Source organism: Dendropsophus ebraccatus, chromosome 12 (genome assembly GCF_027789765.1).
Source record: "Dendropsophus ebraccatus isolate aDenEbr1 chromosome 12, aDenEbr1.pat, whole genome shotgun sequence".
NCBI lineage: Eukaryota > Metazoa > Chordata > Amphibia > Anura > Hylidae > Dendropsophus > Dendropsophus ebraccatus.
In genome coordinates this window covers 38,252,281-38,277,623 of record NC_091465.1, presented here as the reverse complement: position 1 = coordinate 38,277,623, position 25,343 = coordinate 38,252,281, and the positions used below count along the sequence as shown (strand labels likewise).

Sequence of the window (25,343 nt, the reverse complement as noted above, 5' to 3'; positions counted from 1 at the left end):
TTTAAGTCTTATTGGGGCTCGAGAAAAAAAAAAAAGGGACTGTTAGGTTTATTTTACGGCCATAAAAATGACAGCTGTAAAATAAATACATGTGTAAACAAATCGCAGTTTTTACCATTGAGTTCAATAGAGCCCATTAGTTAAGAAATAACTTTTTCATTTTTCACCCATAAACTGTCCATTTTACAGCTGGAAAAAAACAGCCCATAAATCTGTGTATACATGGGCTAATGTGGTTTTACTGTTGTCAGAAGCAGACAGGATTACGACGTCTACTTTTGAGAAAAGTTATCATTTTGTAAAGTTGACATATATATGAGATAGAAGCACATGTAAAATAATACCAAAATACAGACGTCATTTTGAGATTTAAATATGTCCATATTTTCAATATAATAATGTGATCTATTGAAGTCAATAGTAAATTGGACGGCAAGGCACACACACCGTATAGAATAAAGGCCATGATTGATAATGACCCTCAAAATATTGAGCATCCCTACAATCATTGTTGTCTTCTCATTCAAAACTGGTACCTAGCCAGTGGCCTTTTTGGGGATATTGACTTCCCCTGTGAAGTCAGTGGGGGAAAATATATCTACATTACTGAAACCAAAATTCATATCCTGAATTAAAGGAGTACTCCGGTGCCCCGCCCCCCCCCCCCCAAAAAAAAAACAAAAAAAAAACACACACACACACAGAATATATACTTACCATCCCTCCAGTGACGATCGCCATTTGAATTTCCCGCCGTCATTGGCTGGAGCGCATCACACGGCTTCCAGCAAGCTCAGCCAATCAGATCTAAGCAAGCTGGAAGCCATGTGATGCGTTCCAGCCAATGAAAAGGCTGCTGGTGCGCATGTGCACCAGCAGCCTTTTCCTCTCCCATTCACTGGTGTGGAAGACAGCGAAGAGGAAGGAGACCAGGAACGCCCCCACCCCCACTGCTGTGACGACATCGACCCAAGATGGAGCCCGGGAGAAGAGAACGGGTCAACACTGACTTGGTATGTATTCTTTATTTATTTATTTTTTTGGGAGGGGGGGGGGGGTGTTCGTTGAGGGGGAAAGGGGGGGGGGCGGGGACAGACAGCTCATTAACACTGATTACAAAGTTAAATAACTTTGTAATGTGTGTTAATTAAGCAAAAAAAAAAAAAAATTACCGCACTACCCCTTTTAAGATCTGTTCCGCAACTCAATTTCTACATAAAAAACCACATACTGATTTTTTATATTGCACGGATAATATTCTTACAATCCACATTGCTATGTAGCACTGTCTATCACATTATCACCACCACAAAACCCTATGGGATCTACAGTAAGTCCAGTTTAGTGGGAGTGCTTGATAGGACCAGAAATCTGAAACTGGTTTTAGGTGGCGTATTTTGATGTAGTGACACACAATGTGCCCTGTTTAGGTTCAACTATCTCCTTACAATGCCATCTGTCAAGGGTTGGGATATATTGGGAAGTAAGTGAACAGTCTGTTCTTGAACGTGAGGTGTTGAAAGCAGGAAAACTGGACAAGTGTACGGATCTGAGTGGTGGCTAGGCGACTGGGGTCAGAGCATGTTCGAAACAGACGGCAAGGCAAGTTGGTGTAGGCAGTATAAGGCTATGTTCACACAGTAAAATAATATCAAGATACGGCTGTATTAAATAAAAATGTTTGCAAAAGCAATGCAAAAGCCATTGTTTGCAAAATCAGCAATGGAGATGTTTATTATATTGACAGTTGTAATGAATTACGGCTGTTATTCTATACTGTTTGTGCACTGCCGGTCAATTTCCCATCAATTTCAATGGAGCACAATATTACTTTGAAAACACAGCCGTATAGGTTAAAGGGGTTATCCAGTGCAAAAACATGGCCACTTTCTTTCAGAAACAACACGACTCTTGTCTACAGTTCAGGTGCTGTTTGCAATTAAGCTCCATTCACTTCAATAGAACTGAGCAGCAAAACCCCACCCAAGCTGGAGACAAGAGTGGGGCTGTCTCTGGAAGAAAGTGGCCATGTTTTTGTAGGGGGGCTAACCCCTTTAACACTCCGAGCAACGTTGGGAAGCCCTGGGTTCTGACTAGAGATGAGTGTACGTGCCGAAAGTTCAGATTTGCACAAATCCGGACAATCGGCATTTGAATCCAGGCTGTTTCCATGTTTTCCAGGCAGTCCTTGGGGTGCATCCGCCTTCTCCAGGCAGCGGGATTCAACTTTTCTTCCTTCGGGTTTGTGCGAACCCCAACTTTCAGCAATTTCGCTTATCTCTAGTCCTGATATTTATGTGGATGTTACTTTGACATGTATGACCTTCCTAAATATTGACTAAGTACAGCAGTATAATGCCTCCAGCCACACTGTAAAAATTGTTCAGAAGTTGTTTGAGGAACATGACAAAGAGTTGAAGGTGATGACTTAACCTCCACCTTCCCAGATCATAACCTGATCAAGAACTAGTGAGATGTGCTGGAAAATTTAGCCCAACTAATGGAGGCTGCGCCTTACTACCTACAGGACCACTGGACACCTTCAGAAGTCTTATGGAGATCAGGCCTATATGGATCAAAATTATTTTGACAGAATCTAGAAAAATTAGAAAGGTGGTATTAATGTAATGGCTGATCAGTGTCCAGACACAACTCTTGTATCCTCTACAGTAATACACAATCAACTTTACTGATACCTGGAGAGGCATTCAGGACTATTATGGATTAGCATATCTACAGTTAACATCTTACTTAAAAAAAAAAAACAGTAAAATTTGCCCACACAACCACTCAACCCCACTGCCCGATTTGCCCCTAAAGGTCAGGACAATGGGCTGATCACTCGGACCCCTAGAATTAGTGAGTAATGTGCTACTGGCCTCTGTGACACTGGAAGGGGTTGAACGTGACTTTCCGCAGCTAGGACTGCTCTCATGTTACACTTCACCAGGGAGGTGATAAATGATGGCTTGTTAGCAGTCCTATGAACAGAATATTTACAAAGTGCTGTGGATGACGCAGGCAAGCTCTTGGCATCTGCTTGTGATACTTATTCTTCGTCCGGCAGGGGAATTTAGCAATTGAGGGAGGGAGAACACTGAAGTCACACTAGAGATTACAATTTGAAGTTTAAAAAGAAAAATGAGCACCAACCTTATATAGTAAAGAACGCCCGAACCAAGTCCTAGAGCGCTTCCTATATACTGCATTTCACTTCTTGCTGTGTAACTAATGGTTTGCTTATGTGATATGTGCCGATTGCCTTTATACAGCTAACATAAGGACTACAACTCACAATAGTCATGAATTACAAAAAGTCATGACAATCCCAGAAACATTCTAGATTTTTATTTCAGAATAAAATGATAATTTACAATTTGGCCAAAGTGTGGGCAGTGTCCGCCATATGTATACATTATATAATGCATACAGCCACTTATTGGTATCCATCATACATAAAGTCATACATTAAATACCGTAATATACCATGTAGAATCCTTTCATTTTGGGGATCCAGCTAAATGGAATAAGTCTGTGCTATTCCATGCTCACAAACAGAGGCCAAAATGACACTTTGGTAGGGTAAATGGGGGTCTATAGATTCATTAAAGGAATTTGCTGGAACCTATGCCAGCACTTACAGAGAATGGACCTTGGTAGACACTGCTTAAAGCATACCTGTCTCTAAGTCAGCTCGTCCGATTGGCAGCAAATTCCCCTCTGGAGACAGAAGTTTGGGTATCCATGAACCCCAACTGGATAAGAATGAGGGTCACACACATTACAATCATAGCCTGGTTGTATTCATGGATATCGGAGCTTCTGGCCGCAGAGCGGAATTCACAGACGATCGGATCAGAGGACTTTGTATGCTTTAAAGTCCCTTAACATGGGCAGATTATCGCCTGGTAGGAATGCTCATTGGTAGAGATAAGCATGATTTATAAGCACCCCATATGCTGCATGCATGTTTTCCAGGACTCCCTAGGGCTGCATCCAGCTTCTTTAGCCACCAGTTTTAAACTTCTGAGTGATCCGACTTGAGCATGCTTGAGTGCACTTATCTCTACTCATTGGCAATAATCAGCCTGTGTAAAAGGGCCAGTGATCAGCCGATGTCCAGTCAATAAAAACTCCGCTAGTTGGCTTTGACGAAATTAAAGGGCTACCCGATGGCTAAAGATGGCCTGGCTACATGACTGACTGAACCCTGACAGGTGACAATTAGAGATGAGCGAACCGGGTTCAGGTTTGAGTCCATCAGAACCCCAACGTTCAGCATTTGATTAGCGGTGGCTGCTGAAGTTGGATAAAGCCCTTAGGCTATGTGAAAAACATGGATATAGTCATTGGCTGTATCCATGTTTTCCAGACAACCTTAGAGCTTTATCCAAGTTCAGCAGCCCCCGCTAATCAAATACCGAACGTTCGGGTTCGGATGGACTCTAACCCGAACCAGGTTCGCTCATCTCTAGTGACAATTAGAGACGATCGAGCACACCCGGGTTAATCCGAACTCTCTGCATTTGATTCCTGGTGGCTGAAGAAGAAGAAGTGGATGCAGCCATAGACTTTGTGTACTGCTGAAATGGATCTGTGAGATTGGAAAGTAAAGCAGACTCTCAAAGTTATTTTCATCACCATCATAGTAGCGTGATAAAAGGGGCAAGAGATTGTAAAGATTAGCAGTCTGTATTCATTGTGAAAAGACTATAATGGAGCACAGTATAGATTTTGGCCAGGAAACAGATAAATAACGGAGATTAGGAGGCTTGGTACAGAAACTAATGAGCCACAACTTCTTTACGTAACAAAGTTTTCAAAGACTTCAGAGGCTCCCTGAATGAGATTCCGTTAATAAAGGGCTCTATCAAAGAACGGTACACAAGGCTTTAGGAAACTCTACATTCAACCTGGTTCGTAAAGCAATGAGACACACTTCTGGCTAAAAGCTTACGGTCTGAAAACTTTGGTGACTAAGCATTAACGGTCTGACCTGTACAAGCCATACCCAATGGGAGACAGCGCTGTCTTTGTGCTAATAAGAAAAAAAAAACTTTTATGTTTGCAAGCACAGGAAATCCTTACTTGACTTGAGCAGGTTTAGGCATACAGATGCACGACCAGAAAAATGAATATAGCAGTGTGCTAGGAGTGTTTGACTTTCCGCTGTCAAGCCAGCAGGTCATCAAAAGAAAGTGTTAGAAGATTGTGCTGCTTAATAAACCACAAATTCATAGAGTTTTGCGCTTTCAGGGCCACTGCCTGGATCACCAATCCTGGGCCAGGGGACTATGTAAAGATTTTGCCCATATACAAATATAGGAAATACATAGCCAAGTTATGGAATCCACTTAAAGTGTCACTGTCGTTATAGCTTTCAAAATCTAAATCAGCAGTATATGCAAAATAAAGCAAGTTCACAATTTACATTCATTATTTTTTTTAGTTATTATTGAAAATACGACACTTCCTGTATTTTAGTCTCTTTTTTTAAAAAAGACTAAAAACAGGAAGTCCTGTGTTTCCCAGATCATCTGCATTCAGAGAAAAGGCGGTCATGTGATTGATGGATATTGAGCAGTGACTCTCTGTACTGACCAGGACTTCATGTGTTTAGTCTCCTTTTAGTTTAGTCTCCTGGATTTCTGGTAAGTTCAGCTTTGTGTTACAGCATGATAACAAAAAAAAAAAATAACAAATGTAAATTGAAAACTTACTTTATATCACATATTGTTCATTTAGATTTTGAAAGTTATAACTAAAAGGGATCCTTAAAAAAAATTTTTTAGAACCCCTAGGAAATACTAGTTTTGAAAAATTTTTGCAAGTTTCCAACTTAGGAAAATAAACAGGTTATGCCAAGAATCTGGTTGCTTACACCATGACCTTTTTTGCAACCATTATATTGCCTTAATAATAAGAAAGAAAGTTATTATAGATCTCTACATTACTTCTTTTTTATTATCTCTAGTCTATAATCGTCCAGTACTTACCAGCTGCTGTATGCTCTGCAAGAAGTGGTATATTTATTACAGTCTGACATGCTCTCTGATACCACCTCTGTCCATGACAGGAACTGTCCAAAGCAGTAGAAAATCCTCATAGAAAACATCTGCTTTGGACAGTTCCTGAGATGGGCAGAGGTGGCGGCTGAGAGCACTGCCTCAGACTGGAAAGAATACTCCACTTCCTGTAGGGCATACAGCAGCTAATAAGTACTGGAATACAACAGATTTTTTTTTTTTTTTTTTTAAATAGAAGTAATTTACAAATCTGTATACATTTCTGACACCAGTTGAATTTTCTGTCTACCCCTATGGCATGGAGTTATCAGCAACACAACTAATTAAAGACCAAGCAACATCTATGGAAAAGGTCTCCTGCATATTCCTAGAATTGCATTGTTTTCATACCGTTCAGTCGACTATTACTTAGTGTTCTAACTTTTGTATAGCATTGTAAGCCATCCATGTCAGGGTGAGTTAGATGCTGTTGACAGGCACGGGAAGATGGATACAAAGCAGAAAGGAATAATGACACAGGGATGAAGTAAAATCAAAAACAGTTCAGATGTACTGCCAGGACTATGTTCAGTCAATGGGAAATTACATTTCTGTTTGCTTGTTCACAGTTGGCCACAACTCAAAACTGGCTGGTAACCCCACCCTGCTGCCAGCAGAATTATGTGTGAAGAAGAGCGTTTAAGCAAGAAGTCAAGTTGTTTTTTAAAATTGTGGTGTAATTAATAAACCGGGCGTCAAACGAAGGAGCCATCCGGATTGCTTAGGGAGGAAGAGTTACGCAGAAGTATTTGTGACGTGAAGATGTCAAGTAAGTATTGAGTCAGTAAAGATTTACAATAACATAAGGAAAACCCTGCTTAAATGTGACAATACACAGTCTCCTAGTTCCACCACCTACAATTGCGTCTTTATAAGGGTTAGCCACAATAAAAAAAAAATGTAATAAAATAAAACAGAAACCTTTACCACCTCTCTGATTGTACGTGGTCTGGCACACAGGCTCCGGTGAAAACTGTGGACACACAGCAGTAGGTATTCATATTTATACAAGGGACAACTGCCCTGAGACAGATTTCCCCTAACAACAGACAGTGGACATCAGACTGCAGAGAAGTGAGACACCTAGTGGCCAAGACTTTAGAGCAGGTTTTACTTGGGAAAGGAGTCACTTTTGGTAAATTAAGTTATTTACAAATAAGGAAAAACAATATCTCCCATCCTGGAAAAATAGTCTAAAAAGCCTCACATACAGAGAAGTGTGAGGCTGTGTTTGTGACCCTTCGGAACACAGGGTAGGCCCCTGATTGTGGCAAGCGTGGCCCTACACTCATCTTCCTCCATGTGGTCTTTGTGATACTCTCTGAACTACTTTCTTAAATTTTAGGCAGATTTGTGGTCTTACTTAAGTTTCAAGTCACTTTGATGGTTTTTGGTATGACCATATGTATATATAAAAATAATAAGTAACTGAGAGGAAAAAAAAACTATAGGTAGTTCAGCATTTTTCTGTAGTGTTTTCCATGTAGGAGCCATGTTTTATATGGACAACATTTATGATGTGCCATATGACTGCTTTTACATACCTCCATAATACAACATGCTTTGAAAACACTTTTTCTCCCATGGAGCACTCACTTTAAGGGTCCGATACATAACAGTTGCTTAACCAGCTGCCTGAACAACCTTTTTGTGCACAGTCCGCTGTTCACTGTCCACTAGTCGGGCAGAGAAACTATAGGATTAGTTGTGTCATCAGTTTCCCTCTGGTGCTTTTGTAGTACACAGCAGTGAAGAAAATACTGTGTGCCAATATATATATATGTGAACTAGCCATTAGAGGTGCTTAGTGGATCAATGGAAGAACCCCTTAATGAAGCCTATTTTGTTTTTAAACACACATTTTTTAGGATTCATATAGTAAAATGGTTGTTTATGTGTTTATGTTACAGCTCCTGTAATTTTAACTAAAAAAAAAAAAAAAAAAGCTTATTGCATCTTGAAGTAGTAGGTAGTCATAGAAACTGTGCCAATACCTCTTATACAATCTATGACAAGTCCGGCAGAACACGGATGACTCTGTTTTCCTGGAAATTGTTCAATACCCCACTTCCTGAGGCCATTCCCAGCTTACTGGGAAACATAGCGTTCAATGATCTAATCAACACAATATTATATAAGGCAAGTAGAGAGCGTATACTCATCATGGAAACCGGAGGGGGAAATCAAACTAGGTAATGTATCAATGAACTAACTCAGTGTTTTTTTTTACCCTTTAGGGCAAATACAGATAATCGTGTATGCAAAAAATAATTTGCGAAAAATTAGGTATAGTTCCATGAACGCAAACCGTCACTAGACAACATAAGGGCATTAGTCACCCTTATTCACTACACAGGGGGCAGCACTTCTAGGCTATGTAGATTTAGCAACATGAATACAGAAACCTCTTCTGTCATAAGGTTTATGTGTCCTTAAATGAGGGCAGCATAAACTAGTAACAGAAATGCTGAACAGATCGGTGTATTACTTACATGATTTTGTTCATCCGTTCTCCTAATATGCAGGAAAATTTTATTTCTGCCACACCCCTCCTCCAGCTGCTGATTGACAGTTGACTGCCTATACACAGCATGGATAGATAACTGCCAATCAGCAGCTGGTGGGTGGAGTTCTGCTTCTCATGAATATTGAGGACTACTAAGCTCGTGCACATAATAGAGATGACTACTTATGGTCCATGTTGTTCAGGGGGATATCTTTGGATCAGCTGCAGAGAACAATGTAAGTGGTACAACATTCTGTTCAGCTTCTCTGTCACTATTTTATGCTACCCTTGAGATAGGACACTATAAACCTACTGACATAGTCTCTTTAAGTAGGAAAGTAAAGCGCTATAATAAATATCTTAAATGGAATATACCACATTCTCAGACTAATAATTGCTACTGTACATGTCATATTTTTCCATCTCTCGGATTCTTAAGTCATTTTGAAGGGTCCGCTTAGGCTGAAGTTGTGAGCCAACAGGTTGAGTCACATACATCAGTTCTTGTTCCGCTTAAAGAAACTTTATCGGTGACACATGTCGGTAATGGAGGCGATCAACATGAACAGAGCGAGTCATGGGTGCAGTATTATTGTTGGCCACTAAATCTCCTAACACAATTAAGGTATACATGCCAAACTGGCACAAAACCCATTCAATGTCTGCAAGAAGAAGTTTAGAGTGAGGTCAGTCAGAATGCTTTGTGCTCTAAATTACTGAATATGTTCTTATCACCAGCCCTCAGGTACCGCCAACATACCACATATTGTGAGCGCCTTTAAATCTAAATTAATTCAAAATTCTGTGCTGAATAAATTCTTAATGTAATGTTGATAGCTTTGTTTGCTTAAAGCGGATGTACCACCAGGTACGTCCTCTTTAACCTGACACAGGGATAGAACGGCGCCGTCATGGGGAAGCCGGTGCCACAGTCCGTTTTTCGAATCACGGTTCCCCTGTACGGCACCGTTCTTTCCACGGTTACCGGACGGTGCTCAAGCACTGGAGGTAGTCCGGCCTGCCCACAGTGGGAGAGAATTCCCTCCCCTCTGTGGTCTGTGAATGGTCAGCTTTATTTAGTAACAGTATAACGTTAACTACTGTGGTCCGGGTGTGGCAGCAGTTTTTTTTTTTACCCCCATCCCTTACCTACAGTAAATCCTGCACATGCTCTTATATATTAGCCAGAAGCTTTTATTTGGTCATGAATCTCCAACTGCAGCAAGACGAGTACATGTAGTTTTGCCATAGTGTAGTAATAGTAGGTGACCTTCACTTTTAGAATATTCCGATGTTGTGCTCTGTAAAAAGTGCTCGTAACCCCACCAGGAGAACTGTTCCTAGAAATGATCACTCATAAAACATAAATACAGTTTAGATCTGAACAATTTTTGTACAACTATTTTTAACATTAAGTCATGACATCAAGTGGCTTCCCCTCTGTTAAAAAATCACTATCTTTATGGCAGTAATGCTGCGGCACGAAATAAGCGCCTTATTGGCGCACTCATCTTGGAGTCATTAAGGACCGGCATGAATAATGACATCAGCCCAGCTGTGGCGACTGGTGCCAAGAACACAGAGTTACTGGATTTGCTCACTTGCTGCTGATTCCATTAAACACGGTTGGGTAAGGGGCATGTTTCAGCACGACTTCCAGGTTTGCTCAGTTCTGTTTTGTCAGTCTGGTAGTGAGTAATAACATATCATCTGATCACTGCGTGATGCTGAAGCTTATGTGCCCCTAGATGAGAGGATGGTTGTTTAGAGTAGATGAGAGTACTCCAGCTATTAAAGCAGGACAGCACACTGGCCGCTTATAGAACGGCCATTATACTAGCTCTGTTACTAGAGATAGTTATATAATTACCTCTACTTATAGAGACTATTATCTCTCCTGTTATGTCTATTTTAGTATATAAGTGTATTTTCCATGAAATTACAATTCTGGATCTTTTCTTAGAACTCTGCCTTCCTCTGTTATGAATAAATTTGCGGGAGTCTCTAAAGTCTAACATTGTCTGATCAGTGATCACTGCGTTGGTCTCTATTTGGAACATATTAATAAATCTGGACCTTGATCTTTAGGGTATGTTCACACACATTGATTGCGTTAATGCAATGTAGAATGGCTGAATGGCAATGAAGCGATGCAGTAAGGCAATGAAATTATGCAGAACGGCAATTAAATGACACATTTACATTGTGCTACTGCATGTGCGAACACAGTCTTAGGGTACTATTACACGCAACGATAATCGTCCGATTTATGTTCCGTGTATGTTCCGTGTAATTAACACAATGATCAGCCGATGACAAAGATCATCGGCTGATCGTTGATATAAGTTCGGACCCTATAATTATCGGGCACCGACCGCATATCGCTACGTGCAATAGCGGTGCGCGGCCGGCGGCTGACGATTTGAAAAGTGCATGCATTACCTATCCATGGTCCAGGGCTCCTCCTGCACTCTGCTTCTCCTCGGGTCCCGTGCTGCAGCTTCAGAGCGTCCTGTCTTAGCTGACAGGCCGCTCAGCCAATCACTGGCCTGGACCGCTCTGAAGCTGCAGTGCACGGGACCCGGGGTCGGTGATGGGCGCTCGTTTACAGTTATTATCGGGCCCCCATCGGGCAATGTAATAGTACCCTTAGGGCCCCCAATAACATGGCTTTGTACACATTGAAGTCAATCTGAGTTTCAGAGCTTGTTCCCCTATCATGGTTCATATAGGGCTGGTGCTTACAGATGCACAAGCCCTATAACAGTACCCATCAGACCAGCACAGACCTATAATGAGATCTGTCATGTTCTATCAAGTGTGCCCATTGTTTCACCAGAAAATGCCAGCATAAAGGGATCTGCAATGGAGCCTAATAGGAAAGGAAAAATATCTTCAGAATTTCAATACCTTTCTGGATCGTTGCAATAAATTTTCTATTATTTATCATCGAACGGATTTATGTTACGTGTATGAATACTACCGGGCAAAAAAAGTCCCTATTTTACCCCTGGAGACTATCCAGATCTCGACTGTTTACACATGCCAATGCAGAGAACTCAGATCTATCCTAGGAGGAGCTGCCTATTTAAAAATAACAGGCTCCTTCCTACCACATCAAGTTATTTTTTAACACACATGGGTATTAGACCTGCCAATGCATGTGCGTCACCTCAAAACAGAACACTGAAAATTTCCAAGAACAAATCACCACCAAGCAACAGGACTGACAGCTTCAACTCCCATAGTGTGCCTTCTGGAACACAATACAGCAGAAGCCTTCGACTGCTCGACGAAACACAATGCAAACCCATCCTGAATTAGTTCTGCTAACGTTCCATTAATTTCCCTGGAACCGCTCGTAAATGTGTACTGCTGACAGTGCACCTGAAAGCTGCTCGCAAGAGGCAGCCATACATCTATAATCATAGTCAGCTCGTTGATTCATTGATGTCTTAATATCTTGGAAACCACAAATTTCTAGGAAATTGATGAAACTTGAAATTCTGAACTTTGTTTGACACTTCATCATGCCTAAAGCCTTAGAACTCGTGTGTACGACAATATAACAAATCTGTAGAAAAATATGGTGCTTCTGTTATTCCATGGAGTTTGTTATGCCTCTAGATATACATTCTATGCAGTCTGTGTTCCATAAAATGTCATATGAATTCAGGCTTTAAAGGTAAGGAACTCTATTTAGAGGCCAAAGGCAAAGTACCGTCAGTAACCTCATGAGTAACCTCTGTACGAGTATCAGTTTTCATCCCTAATCTTCTGGCGCATCAGTCAGGAAAAAAAGATACTCAGGGTCACAGTTAGAATTCATTGGGCTACACAGCAAAATGAAAGGGACTCACAACTTCATGATAGGTAAGTGAAACACCAGCAAAAGTAGCAATACTTAAAGAGGACCTGTCAGTGGTTATACTGGACTTAAGTCTAATTTCACACATACCTTGCTTTTACAGAGTGAGTCCTCCAGTGTCGCGATAGCTGTTTTATGTGTTTTATTAACATGGAAATATGTTCCAAAAGCCCAGGGGGTGTTCCCTCTGCATGCAAAAGCCCAACTATATAAATTTCAATGGCTTGCCTGCAACGCACCTGTACTCACTTCTATCTGCCTCCAGCAGCCTGACTGACATCCACTAGCCTTTACTTTCACCTACAGAGAGCAGAGTTTCTACCAGCAGCCTCAATGACTGGTCTGTACTTGGGCTTTTTACAGATCAGACTAGCCCTAGAGGCAGGTGAAAGATGCCGAAAGAACCGTACATGTGCTGAGTGCACTCCCACAGAATTTCATCTCAGTAGGTAAATTTGAGAGTAAAGCCCAGTGGATTTTAATAGGGATGGTCCGAACCTGCCGAGGTTCGGGTTCGTATGAACCCGAACGCTCGGCAGCAGATTCCCGCTGTCTGCCCGCTCCGTGGAGCGGGCGGATACAGCGGGAGGAACGCCTGAAAAACTGGGATACAGCCTATGGCGGTCCTCCCGCTGGATCCGCCCGAATTACCGAGGGTTAACTCGGTTCGTACCATCCCTAGATTTTAACCAAGTAGCTGGAGGCAGATAGAAGTAAGCACAGGGGTATTGCAGGCAAGTGCTGAAATTTACATGGCTGGGCTTTTGAATCAAGGGGGAACACTTGCTGGGCTTTTGGAACTCTTTAACAACAACAACAACCACAATCAAAGTATGCATAGAATCAGACTGAGAAGTTCTATACAACCATAAACTTGGTGCCCTATATTTCTACCTTGGAGATTCTATTTGGAGTGCTGCACAGTATGATCCGTAAAGCACTCTTGTACATCTTCAGAGATGTAACTTCTGCTCTATAATAACATTGGACCCATGTCCAGCATCCATTCCATATGGGCAGAATAGGAGCCAACACACTAATGCGGCCATGGTGATGTTATTTTATACCTAAACTTATAATGTGGTCTTCTGAAACAATGAGCAGAAGAAGTTAAGATGCAAAAGTGCACTCATGCAAATGGTGAAGGTTGCTCCACTATTCTGTAGCTGCACTAACTTTTGTACATCATTATCATGTCAAGTCCCATCTAACTTCTGTCAGGCCGGTGGTTAAGAGTGAACACAGAAGTTGAACCATAAGAAGAAAACCCTCCCTGCAGCTGACCAAGCCTCTGCTGAAAGCAGAAATACTTCATTAGTGGTTAGCCTGCAGTACGAGTAATATCCTGAGTGATGGCCAAGTGTGAACAGTTTAGAAATACGATTGGACAAGCGAGTGGATTATATGCCAACGCTGCTACTTTAATCCAGAACATGAAGTTACTAACAAATATGATTACATAACATTTTGCAATGAAAAACAGCAAGAATGGGGTGTTCCAGAACAGTTGTAGCTTCTATGTGAAACAAGTACATTTTATTAGTAAGAGTCAAAAGAAAAGCGTTTCACTTTACATCCTGAACGTTCCCTGAGCCAATGTCAAAAATAACAACAAAAAGTACAATTCTAATATTACCATTTATAAAAAAAAAAACTCCAAAGTGAGTTCCTTTTACTTCTCGCACTTACAAACCACAGATTAAAAAAAAAAGTTACAAAAGAAAACAGTTCTCTGAAAAAATTTAGGAGAGAGAACTGGGTCACTATGTTGGTCTACAAAGGAGAAAGTACTGGGTAGTCACCTGCCAGCTGCCATCTATTCAAACTGCCAAGCACAATGCTTGTATATCTGTAGACATCAAAAACTTAAGTTGTGCAAAAATATAGATATGGGGCTGCAGAGTCCAGGTTGTTGTACATGCTACAAAGAATATAAGAAATATATTCAAACCATGAAAGTTTCTTCTTAAAGGGGTACTCCACAGAGTACATTGTGCTCTTTGCTGCCACCTCTGTCCATGGCAGGAACTGTCGAAAGCAGGAGAGATTTTGCCACTGCTCAGGACAGTTCCTGACATGGACAGAGGTGGCAGCAAAGAGCACTGTGTCAGTCTGAAAAGAATAAGCCACTTCCTGCAGGACCTATAGCAGCTGATAAGTACTGGAAGCCAGGAGATATTTTTTTAAAGTAATTTACAAATCTGTATAACTTTCTGAAACCAGCTGAATTGAAAACAATTTTTTTAACCTCTGGAGTGCCCCTTTAAAGGGCTGCTCCTACTAAACCGATTCTAATAAAATTAATTAAAATTGGGGATCCAACAGATCTGTGTGTGTATATATATATATATATATATATATATATATATATATATATATATATATATATATAAATGTATGGTGACCTAAGAAATTTGTGGTTCATCTTTGTAATGCCTGATAGATGGGGGTCAGTAAATGGACCTTCCATGTAGATAGCAGCATCCCTGCTTTGTAGCGTCAGTCTTTTCATATAAGGAAGCGATATGTGCAAAGTGCTATCCTATCAACATATAACCACATCCAGTATACAAAACCCATCAGGGCTGGCTGAAATCCCAATCCTCGCTAGTCCTACATTACATTAATGCAAGGCTAACCGGCTGAGAAATAAAATCAGAGAGAAAAAGCAAATAGAAGTCAATAAATTAAAGTCATTGGAACAAGTAAGCCCCCTCCCCTTCCCCCGGCACAGGCTGTAATCTCTTGGCATTACACTAAGGTCAATGGGATAAGAGAATTACAACTGCAAAATGCTTTATAATACTCGTCTGTTCTACCGCAAAACGGTATAAATTGTTACAAACCTGTGAAAGAAATGTGAGAGGCGTTTGAGGTGTTCCAGAAGCCTTTTCCTCCTCCACTTTGTACTGGAGGATAACAGGATCCAATGTTACAATATAAGATAAACATGTAGAACCCAGCCGAAGAAAGAAAAAGAGCAAGTTTGTAGCAACTGGCAGGAACTACTCGGAAAGAGGAGGAAATTGTTTCTTAAGTTTGACAGCTGTTGATCTAGTGCACACGTGGGAAAGGTAGTGATATCATGATGGATCTGTTCTTTGTCAGCCTGAAAGAACACTGGAAGCGGAGGTACACATGCAACTCCAATGGGCCAAAATGTGATGTTTAACCCATTCCTTCCACCCACAGAGCTTGTGACGTTGCATGTTACACTGCGGCTAAATTATATTTTTACAAGAAGGGGGGTTAAGACATCATTCTTGGCATTTTGGGGGCAGCTACATGTATACATGTAAACGTCTGTTCCAGATGTTGATCGGACGTAGCGCCAGAAAATGACTCAACAACTCAAACAAAGCAACAAAACCGCAGTGCCCATATTTACTCTGGGGAGCGTAAGCTGGCAATTTGTGGTATACGCCGATCAAACAGCAATTAGATCGCCTCCAACGAATCATGCCGCACTTAAAGGGCAATTACCACGCGTTTTAGGCACAAACTTTTTATCCTTCAGACACCTGTTTATTGGCATATCTGCTGTTTATTATGTTACTTTATCACATATTATGTAGGAAAATATAATTTACAATGACGTTTAGATGACATAGAATAAATCAGCTTGCTCTAAAGAACACACAAAGCTGATTGATAAACCTGTAAAATATCCCGTAACTATCGATAGACAATACTTCCAGCTGTAGACTGTGCATTACAACATCTTGAGTTTGTTACGGTGACCGGCTTAGCTGTAGACAGCAAAAGTCGCTGAACATATAAGGGAAAAGCTTCGGCATATTTTTCACGCTAAAATGATGGAAGCAATAAGTAAAACGGCATGCTGTGGGTAGCTAAAAATCGAAACCAGCCTCGACGAGGTTCAGAGAAAACTCCTATTTGCCGTAATGTGAATTAAATGGCTTCCAGCCTTTTATGTCAATTTGTGAAAACATAACCTGTAATGTGAGGGAATGTAATGTGTTGAAGGTAGACATTTTGTGGATGTTTTTGTAGGGTAAATTGACCTATTTAACTTCAGACTTATAGGAGCACTTAACTTTTTTTTTTTTATGTAACTGCAGGTTTTTAGTTTTAGATGATTATAATACAGCTGCCTTTATTGCTTATAGGTTACACATGGAACATGCAGCTACCCCCACCCCTGTGGTTCTACGGCACCAGACTCTAACATCCACAATAGAACCACACAATTTAGGGTCTCTTAGAACAACCCATCGTGTTCAGCCCAAGACTCTACAGAATATGCGTGAAGACTTCAAGCAGATTCCGCCGTGAGGCCTCCACTTGAAGTTCCGCCCGTCCCATAGACTCAAAGATATTTGCCATGAATTCCGCCGTTCACCCAAAGAATTGGCATGTCAAGTGCAGTCATGATATAGCGATGCACAACCTCCTCTCGCACATACAGGCTGAGACAACGCCACAAGCTCGGTTTTGCTCATCTCTAGTATGCATATAACTAGAATAATAATGTTAGAGGAAGTCAGGCTTTCTTACACCAAGTCTATATAATGTGAATCTGTTGTCAGATATCAATCTCCTGAGGAAGAGGCCAGACTGGCCAGAAACGCATTGAGCAATTTTTATGACTTATTTTTTGTCCACCTGAGATCTGCGCCTTCCCAACCTATGTGTGGGAGAGGAGGTTGTGCATTGCAGCATTCAAAGAAGACACAGAACACAGAAAAGACACACAAATAAGTTTCAGGCTGGGTTCACACACAGTATATTTCAGGCAGTATTTGGTCCTCATGTCAGGTCCTCATAGCAACCAAAACCAGGAGTGGATTGAAAGCACAGAAAGGATCTGTTCACACAATGTTGAAATTGAGTGGATGGCCGCCATTTAATGGCAAATATTTGCTGTTATCTTAAAACAACGGCTGTTGTATTGAAATAATGGCAGTTAATTACTGTTATATGGCGGCTATCCACTCAATTTCACCATTGTGTGAACAGATCCTTTCTGTGTTTTTAATCCACTCCTGGTTTTGGTTGCTTTGAGGACCTGATATGAGGACCAAATACTGCCTGAAATATACTGTGTGTGAACCCAGACTCAAGCTGTAAGGGCACCCCTACATGGACGCATAATCTGTTTAAAAATCAGCAGCAGCCGGCCGTGCACTGCTCCATGTAATAGTGATGTGCGGCCGCCGGTTGATGCTAGGGTAAAGGAAAAATAAAGAGTATAGTTACTGTACCTGTCCAGGCTCTCCCAGTGTCCTCGAGCCTTGTTCCTGTGTTCCCCGCTCACCGCAGCCACCTCTGGCATTCTGAACCCATCCTAACCCTAATTGACAGGAAGCTCAGCTAATCACTGGATGAGACATCCCCCGACTCAGCCAGCTGAACGGCCTGTCACTTCAGAGATGGGATCAGGCGGTTGCTGTGAGCAGGGAACACAGGAACAAGGCTGGAGGACACTGGGGGAGCGTGGAGAGGTAAGTACAAATCTTTATTATTTTTACTACAATGCAAGGGCTGCACAGACATCGCTTTTATTCAAAGTTACAAATACAGCCTAAGACACGTTAAGACATCTTTATCTTTTTGTTTTTCTTTATCTTTATCTGTATCTGTATGTTTTTTTCAGCATGCCATTACTTTTAATGGATAACTATATGAAGACAATTTAATCTTGCACTTTTTTTGAGTGCTGGATACCCTTCTGCATTGAGAATTTGCCCTCTCTACTATTACTGAAATGGTCACAGCTCACAGGTGCCATTTTCCACATTTTATGAGCCAGATTTCCACATGAAGAAAAAATCTCCCTTACATATTTTCTCATTTGTTTTTTCAGTTACACGTATAAGAATATTCTGTACCACCAGTCTCATTGTCTTTTCATGGTAATTAATGAACTAGCAAGTTTTTAATTACAAATGTTTGTTTTTCTGGTTCGCTAAAAGACTCCCCCCCCCCCCCCCCAAATTAATTTTAACTCTTATTAAAACCTTTATGACCACAGCAGCTGCCATAGCAACCATTCCCAAAATTTGTTTGATCACTGAATGGTATCCCTGTTTTTCCTTATTGCAATCTGAAACTGCACACAGCGTCTCAATGCTAATACTACACATTGAATGACTAAATATATAAATCTAGGTATTCATTTATTTTAATTTGAACAACTGGTTAATATGAAAAAAATTATGCATGCGTCATGTGTCTGCTAGAGGGATTCAGAGAGGGGTCGCGCCATGAAACCGCTCTGAATCTCGCCACTATCGGTTGCTATCAGCAGCCAGGGACTGCAGCTATTAGCAGGGGCAGGCTGATCACCGAGATCGCTAAATAAGTCAGTTAAATGTGGCTGTCAAAGTTGACAACATGCATTTAAATGCCTCCTATAGCCCCTCCGTGGTGGTCTAGTGGACAGATCAACCCCCCCCCCCCCCTGCCCGCACTCTGTGCGATAGAGGAGGGTTGATCCTTTCAACCTATGCGGCTGGGCCTCAGCGTCACACTGACACTGATCCCGACTCGGCGATCCATACCTCTGGGCTGCAGCATGAGATCAGTGTTGTATATGCATACTGCACTGATCTCTGTTAGATCAGTACAGTTGAAGTCCCCCAGGGGGCTTCAAATTAATGTATGTGTTTAAAAAAAAAAGTTTCTTTCATTAAAAAAATCCCCTTCCCTAATAAAACTTTGAATCACCTGCCTTTGCCATTTTATAAATAAAAATAAATAAACAAACATATTTGATATCGTGTATTCGCCCAAACTATTAAATTATCACATTCCTGATCTTGCAAGGTAAACGGCGTAAGCACGGAAAAATGCCAAAGCGCAAAATTGCAGACTTTTGCTGACATCAAATCCAGAAAAATTGTCATAAAAAGTGATCAAAAAGTGGCATATATGCAAGCAAGGTACCGATAGTAAGAACAGATCATGGCGCAAAAAATTATGCCTCATACAGCCCATAGACCAACAAATAAAAGTGTTAAAAAGATGGTAATAGAGCAATTTTAAGGAACATTTCGATTTTTTTTCTAAGTTTTAATTTTTTAAAAGCAGTCAGATAAAATTAAAGTTATACAAGTTACATATCTTTGTAATGGTACGGACCTGAGGAACATAGATAACAAGTTGGTTATAGGAAAATAAAATAAAAATAGTCTTTATTTTTAATTTCACAGCACAATTAATTTTTTCCTGATTTCACAGCATATTTTATGGAAAAATTAAGTCTGCCATTGCAAAGTATAATTGGTGTCACAAAAAGTCGCAAAAGTGAAAAATGGCTTTGTTGTGCTACTTTATTGTAGAAACAAATTTTCCCAGTACTAAAGCTGGCCATCTCAAATTAGATATAGTAGAGGTATATGCTGAACTCCATCTGAACAGGGACAGCAGCTCTCGCACGCACCCTCCATTAAGTACACATAGGAACTCACCCAAGCCATGCATGTATGTGTATGGGGGAGAATAGGAGAGGTGTTGGCCAATAGAGCATTTAGCTGATATCTATATAAGAACTGACTATGGCTAGCTTTACAGAATGTCCTAATAGCAATTAAAGCGTAACTTCAGGCAAAAACTGAAACTTCTTCAAAAGGTTAGGGTCAAATTCCTATCCACAAAATCCTACTTAGTGAGCTCCATGTGATGTGGAGGATCACACCATGTCTTGGCTTTCATCCTAGTGAGGAGGCCTACACAGAGAAGTGTTGTTATCAGCACCACCCACTGTACATATAAACAGTATATATATATAATCCCTGTATTGTATCTCGTACATTTATATTGATGGTAGAGGTGAAACAATATGCACACTGTCAGATCGCTGCCTAGTCACATGTCAATTTCTGTAAATCGGGGAGTGGCAACGTATCCAAGGGTAATTTTTCTAAAATTTTCCCTAAACAAATTATTAAACAAAACACATAACATAATATTTATTATCATTATTATTACTAATAATAACTAATATTTGTAATATTATTACCACTACTATGATAATTATTATTACTACATTTTCATTGGACACTCTTCCCGAGGGTTACCGTAACTTGTGTGTTATATATTGCTTAATCCCTGTGCGATCAGGTTTTGTAGGCCTTAGGTTACAGGAATTGTTTTAGATTAATACAATAGAAACATTCTTTCACAACTTTGCAGTAATAGGGGACATCAAGAAGGGGCACAGTGAAAGGCGTAACCTTTATTCAATAGAGAACTGACACGTAGAAAAAAAAGGAATCTAAATGCCGTTATAGCAAAGGAAATAATGGTAATAATAATAAAAAATCCTATCAAAGTGAAAAAAAAATAAAATATATGAGTGGTGTGGCGGCAGCTCGCCTATTATCATTGACAGTCTCAGGAGTGTCCTTACATTAAAACGGCATAAACAAATGGAAATGGTCGGGAATCTCCAGTGGAATAAAGACACACTGAGCATTTAAGGTCAAGCACAGAAGAAAATCCCTGTTTCCAAGCTCAGATGTACAGGAAGCAAATGTTAAAACAATTAAGCCGGAATGAATTAGTCAGGTAGGGAGCAACGTCAGTAGGACTTCCTGGATCCCTCAAATGAAGCAGAATCGTGGTAGAAAACAAACAGAACGCCTTTCAGGGGGCTCCTAGACATGGAAAATGACATTCTATTTCTTGGCATAGAGTAGGCTAGTACTTCTTGGGAAATAACCAAGAAAAAAAAAAAAGTTTCCATTTCAGTTTGTGCAATAAACAGTAATAGAGAATTCAAGCGAAGATAGATTGCGTCCCCATCATAAAAACTGATACTATGATAGTGTGCACAGTCCTAGGGCTTACAGCTAGTGTACATGTAACTCTTCCCACAGGGGATGATGATAACAAGATGACAGCCAAGTAACTCAGTTATAGTAGGCTTATAGGCTTAATCACATTGTAACACCGCACACGGCCGGAGGACAGGGGTGACACTTTTTTTTTAAAGAAGGCAGCTATGTTTTTCTAATCCTGGAAAAAAACTTGTCACGTTGAACATGGTATCTTATCATTATATTATAGAGCTGACAGATACATAGTTTTGTAGTCAAAGGTTCAGTGTGACTGGACTCTAAGAGTCCAGTGGGCGGTCTTATTGGTGATTGACATCTACCTCTGCAATGAAAGTCGTCACTCGTTCATTTTCTTGACTGTTACTCTGTACATTGACACGACTTCTTCACGTCTGAGTTGCATACATTGTTGGGCCAAAATTTTTCTAATATATAATTTTTAAAATTAGGAATCATGGTGGTTTTTTTTTCCCCACTTTTCATTTATGCTATTTGTGGGAACAATATTAAAAATAGTTTAATAGATCGGACAATTCTGCACGCTACTATATGTAATATGTTTATTTTTTAATTTTTAAAAAAAATATTTTTATTTGTATAATGGGAAAATGGGTAATATAAATGTTTATTGGAGTGTTTTATTAGGTTTTTTTATTTAATATGTCTTAAAAAATTTTTATTTTTGTTTTTACACATTTTGCATTGCATATAAAAGTCTTATAAAGGACTTAGGCATATAAAAGGCATATAAAAAGGACTTAGATATGCAATGCTCTGATTGTATACTGATGAATGCTTGAATGCTATGCCATAGAATAGCATTCATCAGTATTATCAGCAATCTGTTTATAGAGTCTGCCTGAGAGCAGACTCAATCTACAGATCGCCGATCCGACAGGATGAAGGTAAGTGGCACATGTTGTCCTTGTCCTGTCACTGATTACCGTAAATGCTGTGATCGCTGTGCATCACAGCATTTAAGGGGGTTAATGACAGGCAGCTGTGGGACTGCGGCTGCCTGTCATTCCTGGGTCTGAGGGCTGTAATGTGTGTAGGTCCAATCGCATTGAAACAGCCCTACACACATTAAAACCTCTTCACAGTCAGGAACGTTTATATACATTTCTGCTCCCCGACTATTGCAGCAGAAACATATATAGCCATATGGCTGACGTGAAGGGGTTAATATTGCTATATTTACCAAGTATTGTTTTCTGAACATCAGAATGATATTGTTCAGTTGTTCTTTAATCTGGGGTGTTGCCTGGATCGGTTGTGCCTGATCTTTACTTAAAGGTGTACTCCAGCAAAATAAAAATTCTTTCAAGTCAATTGGTGCCAGAAATGTGTAATTTACTTCTATTAAAAAATCTCAAGCCTTCTTCCAGTACTTATCAGCTGCTGTACGCTTGCAGGAAGTGGTGTACTCTTTCCAGTCTGGAGAACTGATTCACTATTGCTTACGACAGTTTCAGCAGAGAGCACTGTGTCAGACTGGAAAGAATACACCACTTTATGCAGGACATACAGCAGCTTATTAATACTGGAAGACTGGAGATTTTTTTTTAATATAAGCAAGTTACAAATTTCTGGCACTTTCTGACACCAGGTAATTTGAAAGAAAAAAAAAATACAAAATACATAATACAAAAAAATAATCTTTGCCTACAAAACTAGATATCAATCTGCTCCGCTCCTCCTGTCTATAAAATGGCGCCAACATATAGAGGACAGCAGGACAGGTTCCCTTTAAGAAATAACCTCGAACTCGTGTACAAATAATAAAAATCATCTTTGCTGTATGCAGCATGAAGAAAAGGTGCAGACCTGGGTCTCAATTCTGCGCAGACCTGGTAGCCAGTGTCATCAATGGGGGTTGGGGGGCAGGCCCAGGTTGTTTCTGCATAGGGCACCCAAGCTTTTGTTAAAGGGGTCCAAGAGAAAACCTGAATGCTGGAATAATGTGGTGCTAGTTACCAATAGAGAGTGGTGAAATACACAACCCAGACTGATCTAGACAATTGTATTTTCTCCAAATTGTATCTCCATAACGTTCTGTTTCAATATTGTCACTGTGATTGTGGTTATTTCTTAGCATTAGCTATGACACAGGTGACCCAAATACGGAAAAAAAAAAATTTTTTTTTTTTTTTTGTATTTGCTAGAGATGTAAAACATGCAGCTGTACTCTAGATTGGTCTACAATGGTTATATATAGGGTGGCAGATGGACTGCATTAAAAGTCACTACATTCTATAAGCATCAGATTACTGTGATATCCAATGAGGGAGCAAGCAAACTCTAGGGATTAAAAATGTGTGAAATGTTAAATGTCTAAATAGTAATATAAACTGCTCACTGTCGGAGTACAAAGACTATACTCTAAGTGCACACGGATCTATAAAGCATAGCCGCTTCTAAGGATGATCCCTATTATCTTCATTACATACAGCTATGTCGCCATTACAGTAATTGTATGTATATATTTCTATACACTCTGATGTCAATAATAAGCATGGAATATACAGCCAAGCAGTCAGTTCACTTACCGAAAATCTCTCCATTTTTGGCATATTCCGTTACAAGATAAAGCATGTTTTTGGTTTCCATAACCTAATAAAGCAAATAAATTTATAATAATAAGATTTATAATCATATAATGCAATAAAGTAGTTAATTAGTAAAATGGAATACTAAAAACATAAAAAAAAAAAAAAAAAATCATAAGGAGTTGTCTCATAAGGGCATCAGTTAATATACTGTATTACGGCAAAGAGATGTCATAGAGAGCCCCCACAGTCCCTAGAGGGGGGACAAGCGTCTCCTTTTATGGAGGAGATAATCAGTATTACATGGTTCTAAGTGAATACTATAATGTGTGAGTACCTACAGATTGTGGCGTTACAAGGGAATTAAAGGGGCACTTCGGCAAAAATATTGTTCTTTCAAATCAACTGGTTTCAGAAAGTTATACAGATTTGTCATTCACTTCTATTTAAAAAAGTCAAACCTTCCAGTATTTATCAGCTGCTGTATGTCCTGCAGGAAGTGATTTATTTTTTTTCAGTATGACACAGTGCTCTCTGCTGCCACCTCTGTCCGAGACAGGAACTGTCCAGAGCAGGAGAGGTTATATGGGGATTTATTACAGCTCTGGACAATTCCTGTCTCGGACAGAGGTGGCAGCAGAAAGCACTGTGTCAGACTGGAAAGAATACACTACTTCCTGCAGGACATACAGCAGCTGTTAAGTATGGTAAGACTTGAGATTTTTAATAGAAGTAAATTACAAATCTATATAACTTTCTGAAACTTTCAGTTCTTTTTCACTTGGATTGTGCATTTGGATATCTGTACCCAGTTGGGCTATGGTGGATGACCTCCATCAGCGGCCAATATTTCCTTGGTTTATCATACGTCTATATAGTGAGCTGAGACCAGGTGAGCTGAAACCTGGATGTGTGTTGCATTTACCTTTGAGGTGCTATACTGTGTCACCCTATGAGGCGCTCTGCCTTGTTTTTTCCCCTTTTTCCCATAGTACTTTAATGTGAACCTGTCGCCATTAAAATTCAAGAGGAGCTGAGCAGGTTGATGTGACCGACTTTACACGCACAATTATACACAGGAAGCTGTCAATCATTGATTAGGACTGCCCACTTGACTAATTAGCCCAGAATGAGCAGAGATTTTCATGGATATATGGCAAGTTATCCTGAAACTTTTCCCAAGAAATGATGTATCAGTCTACTCAGCTCCTCCTGTTCTATAGCCTGCAGATTGCACTGCATTTCCAACACGACAGGTCCCCTTTAAATAAGACGCTGTCCCGCATTATGTGCCATGTTTTCTTCTTACCTGGTAAAGCTTGATAATATGGGGATGATCCAGCATCTTCATTATTTGTACTTCTCTGTAGATTTTTTCCAAGTTTACAGCATCCAGCTGAGACTTGTCAATAATCTTTATTGCCACCTGCAGATTGGACAGAATAGCGAGTGTTATCCGGCTGACGAGATTCATGCTTAATCTAATTCTAACAGCATCACAAAATGTGCCTGCAAATCACACCCTGACATGGATCTTCACTTGCGTAAGAC

The 25,343-nt window shown here is 40.2% G+C and overlaps 1 protein-coding gene across 1 annotated transcript in view; it reads right to left on the bottom strand.

Moving 5' to 3' along the window:
- The window catches only part of SIK2 (salt inducible kinase 2), a 124,923-nt gene that overhangs the window by 55,283 nt on the left and 44,297 nt on the right, over positions 1-25,343 (bottom strand). The window contains exons 2-3 of the mRNA XM_069946971.1: positions 25,102-25,218; positions 23,793-23,856 (exon numbers count right to left, since the gene is read on the bottom strand). Coding sequence (XP_069803072.1) covers positions 23,793-23,856; positions 25,102-25,218 — 181 coding nt within the window. The remainder of the gene's footprint in view (positions 1-23,792; positions 23,857-25,101; positions 25,219-25,343) is intronic.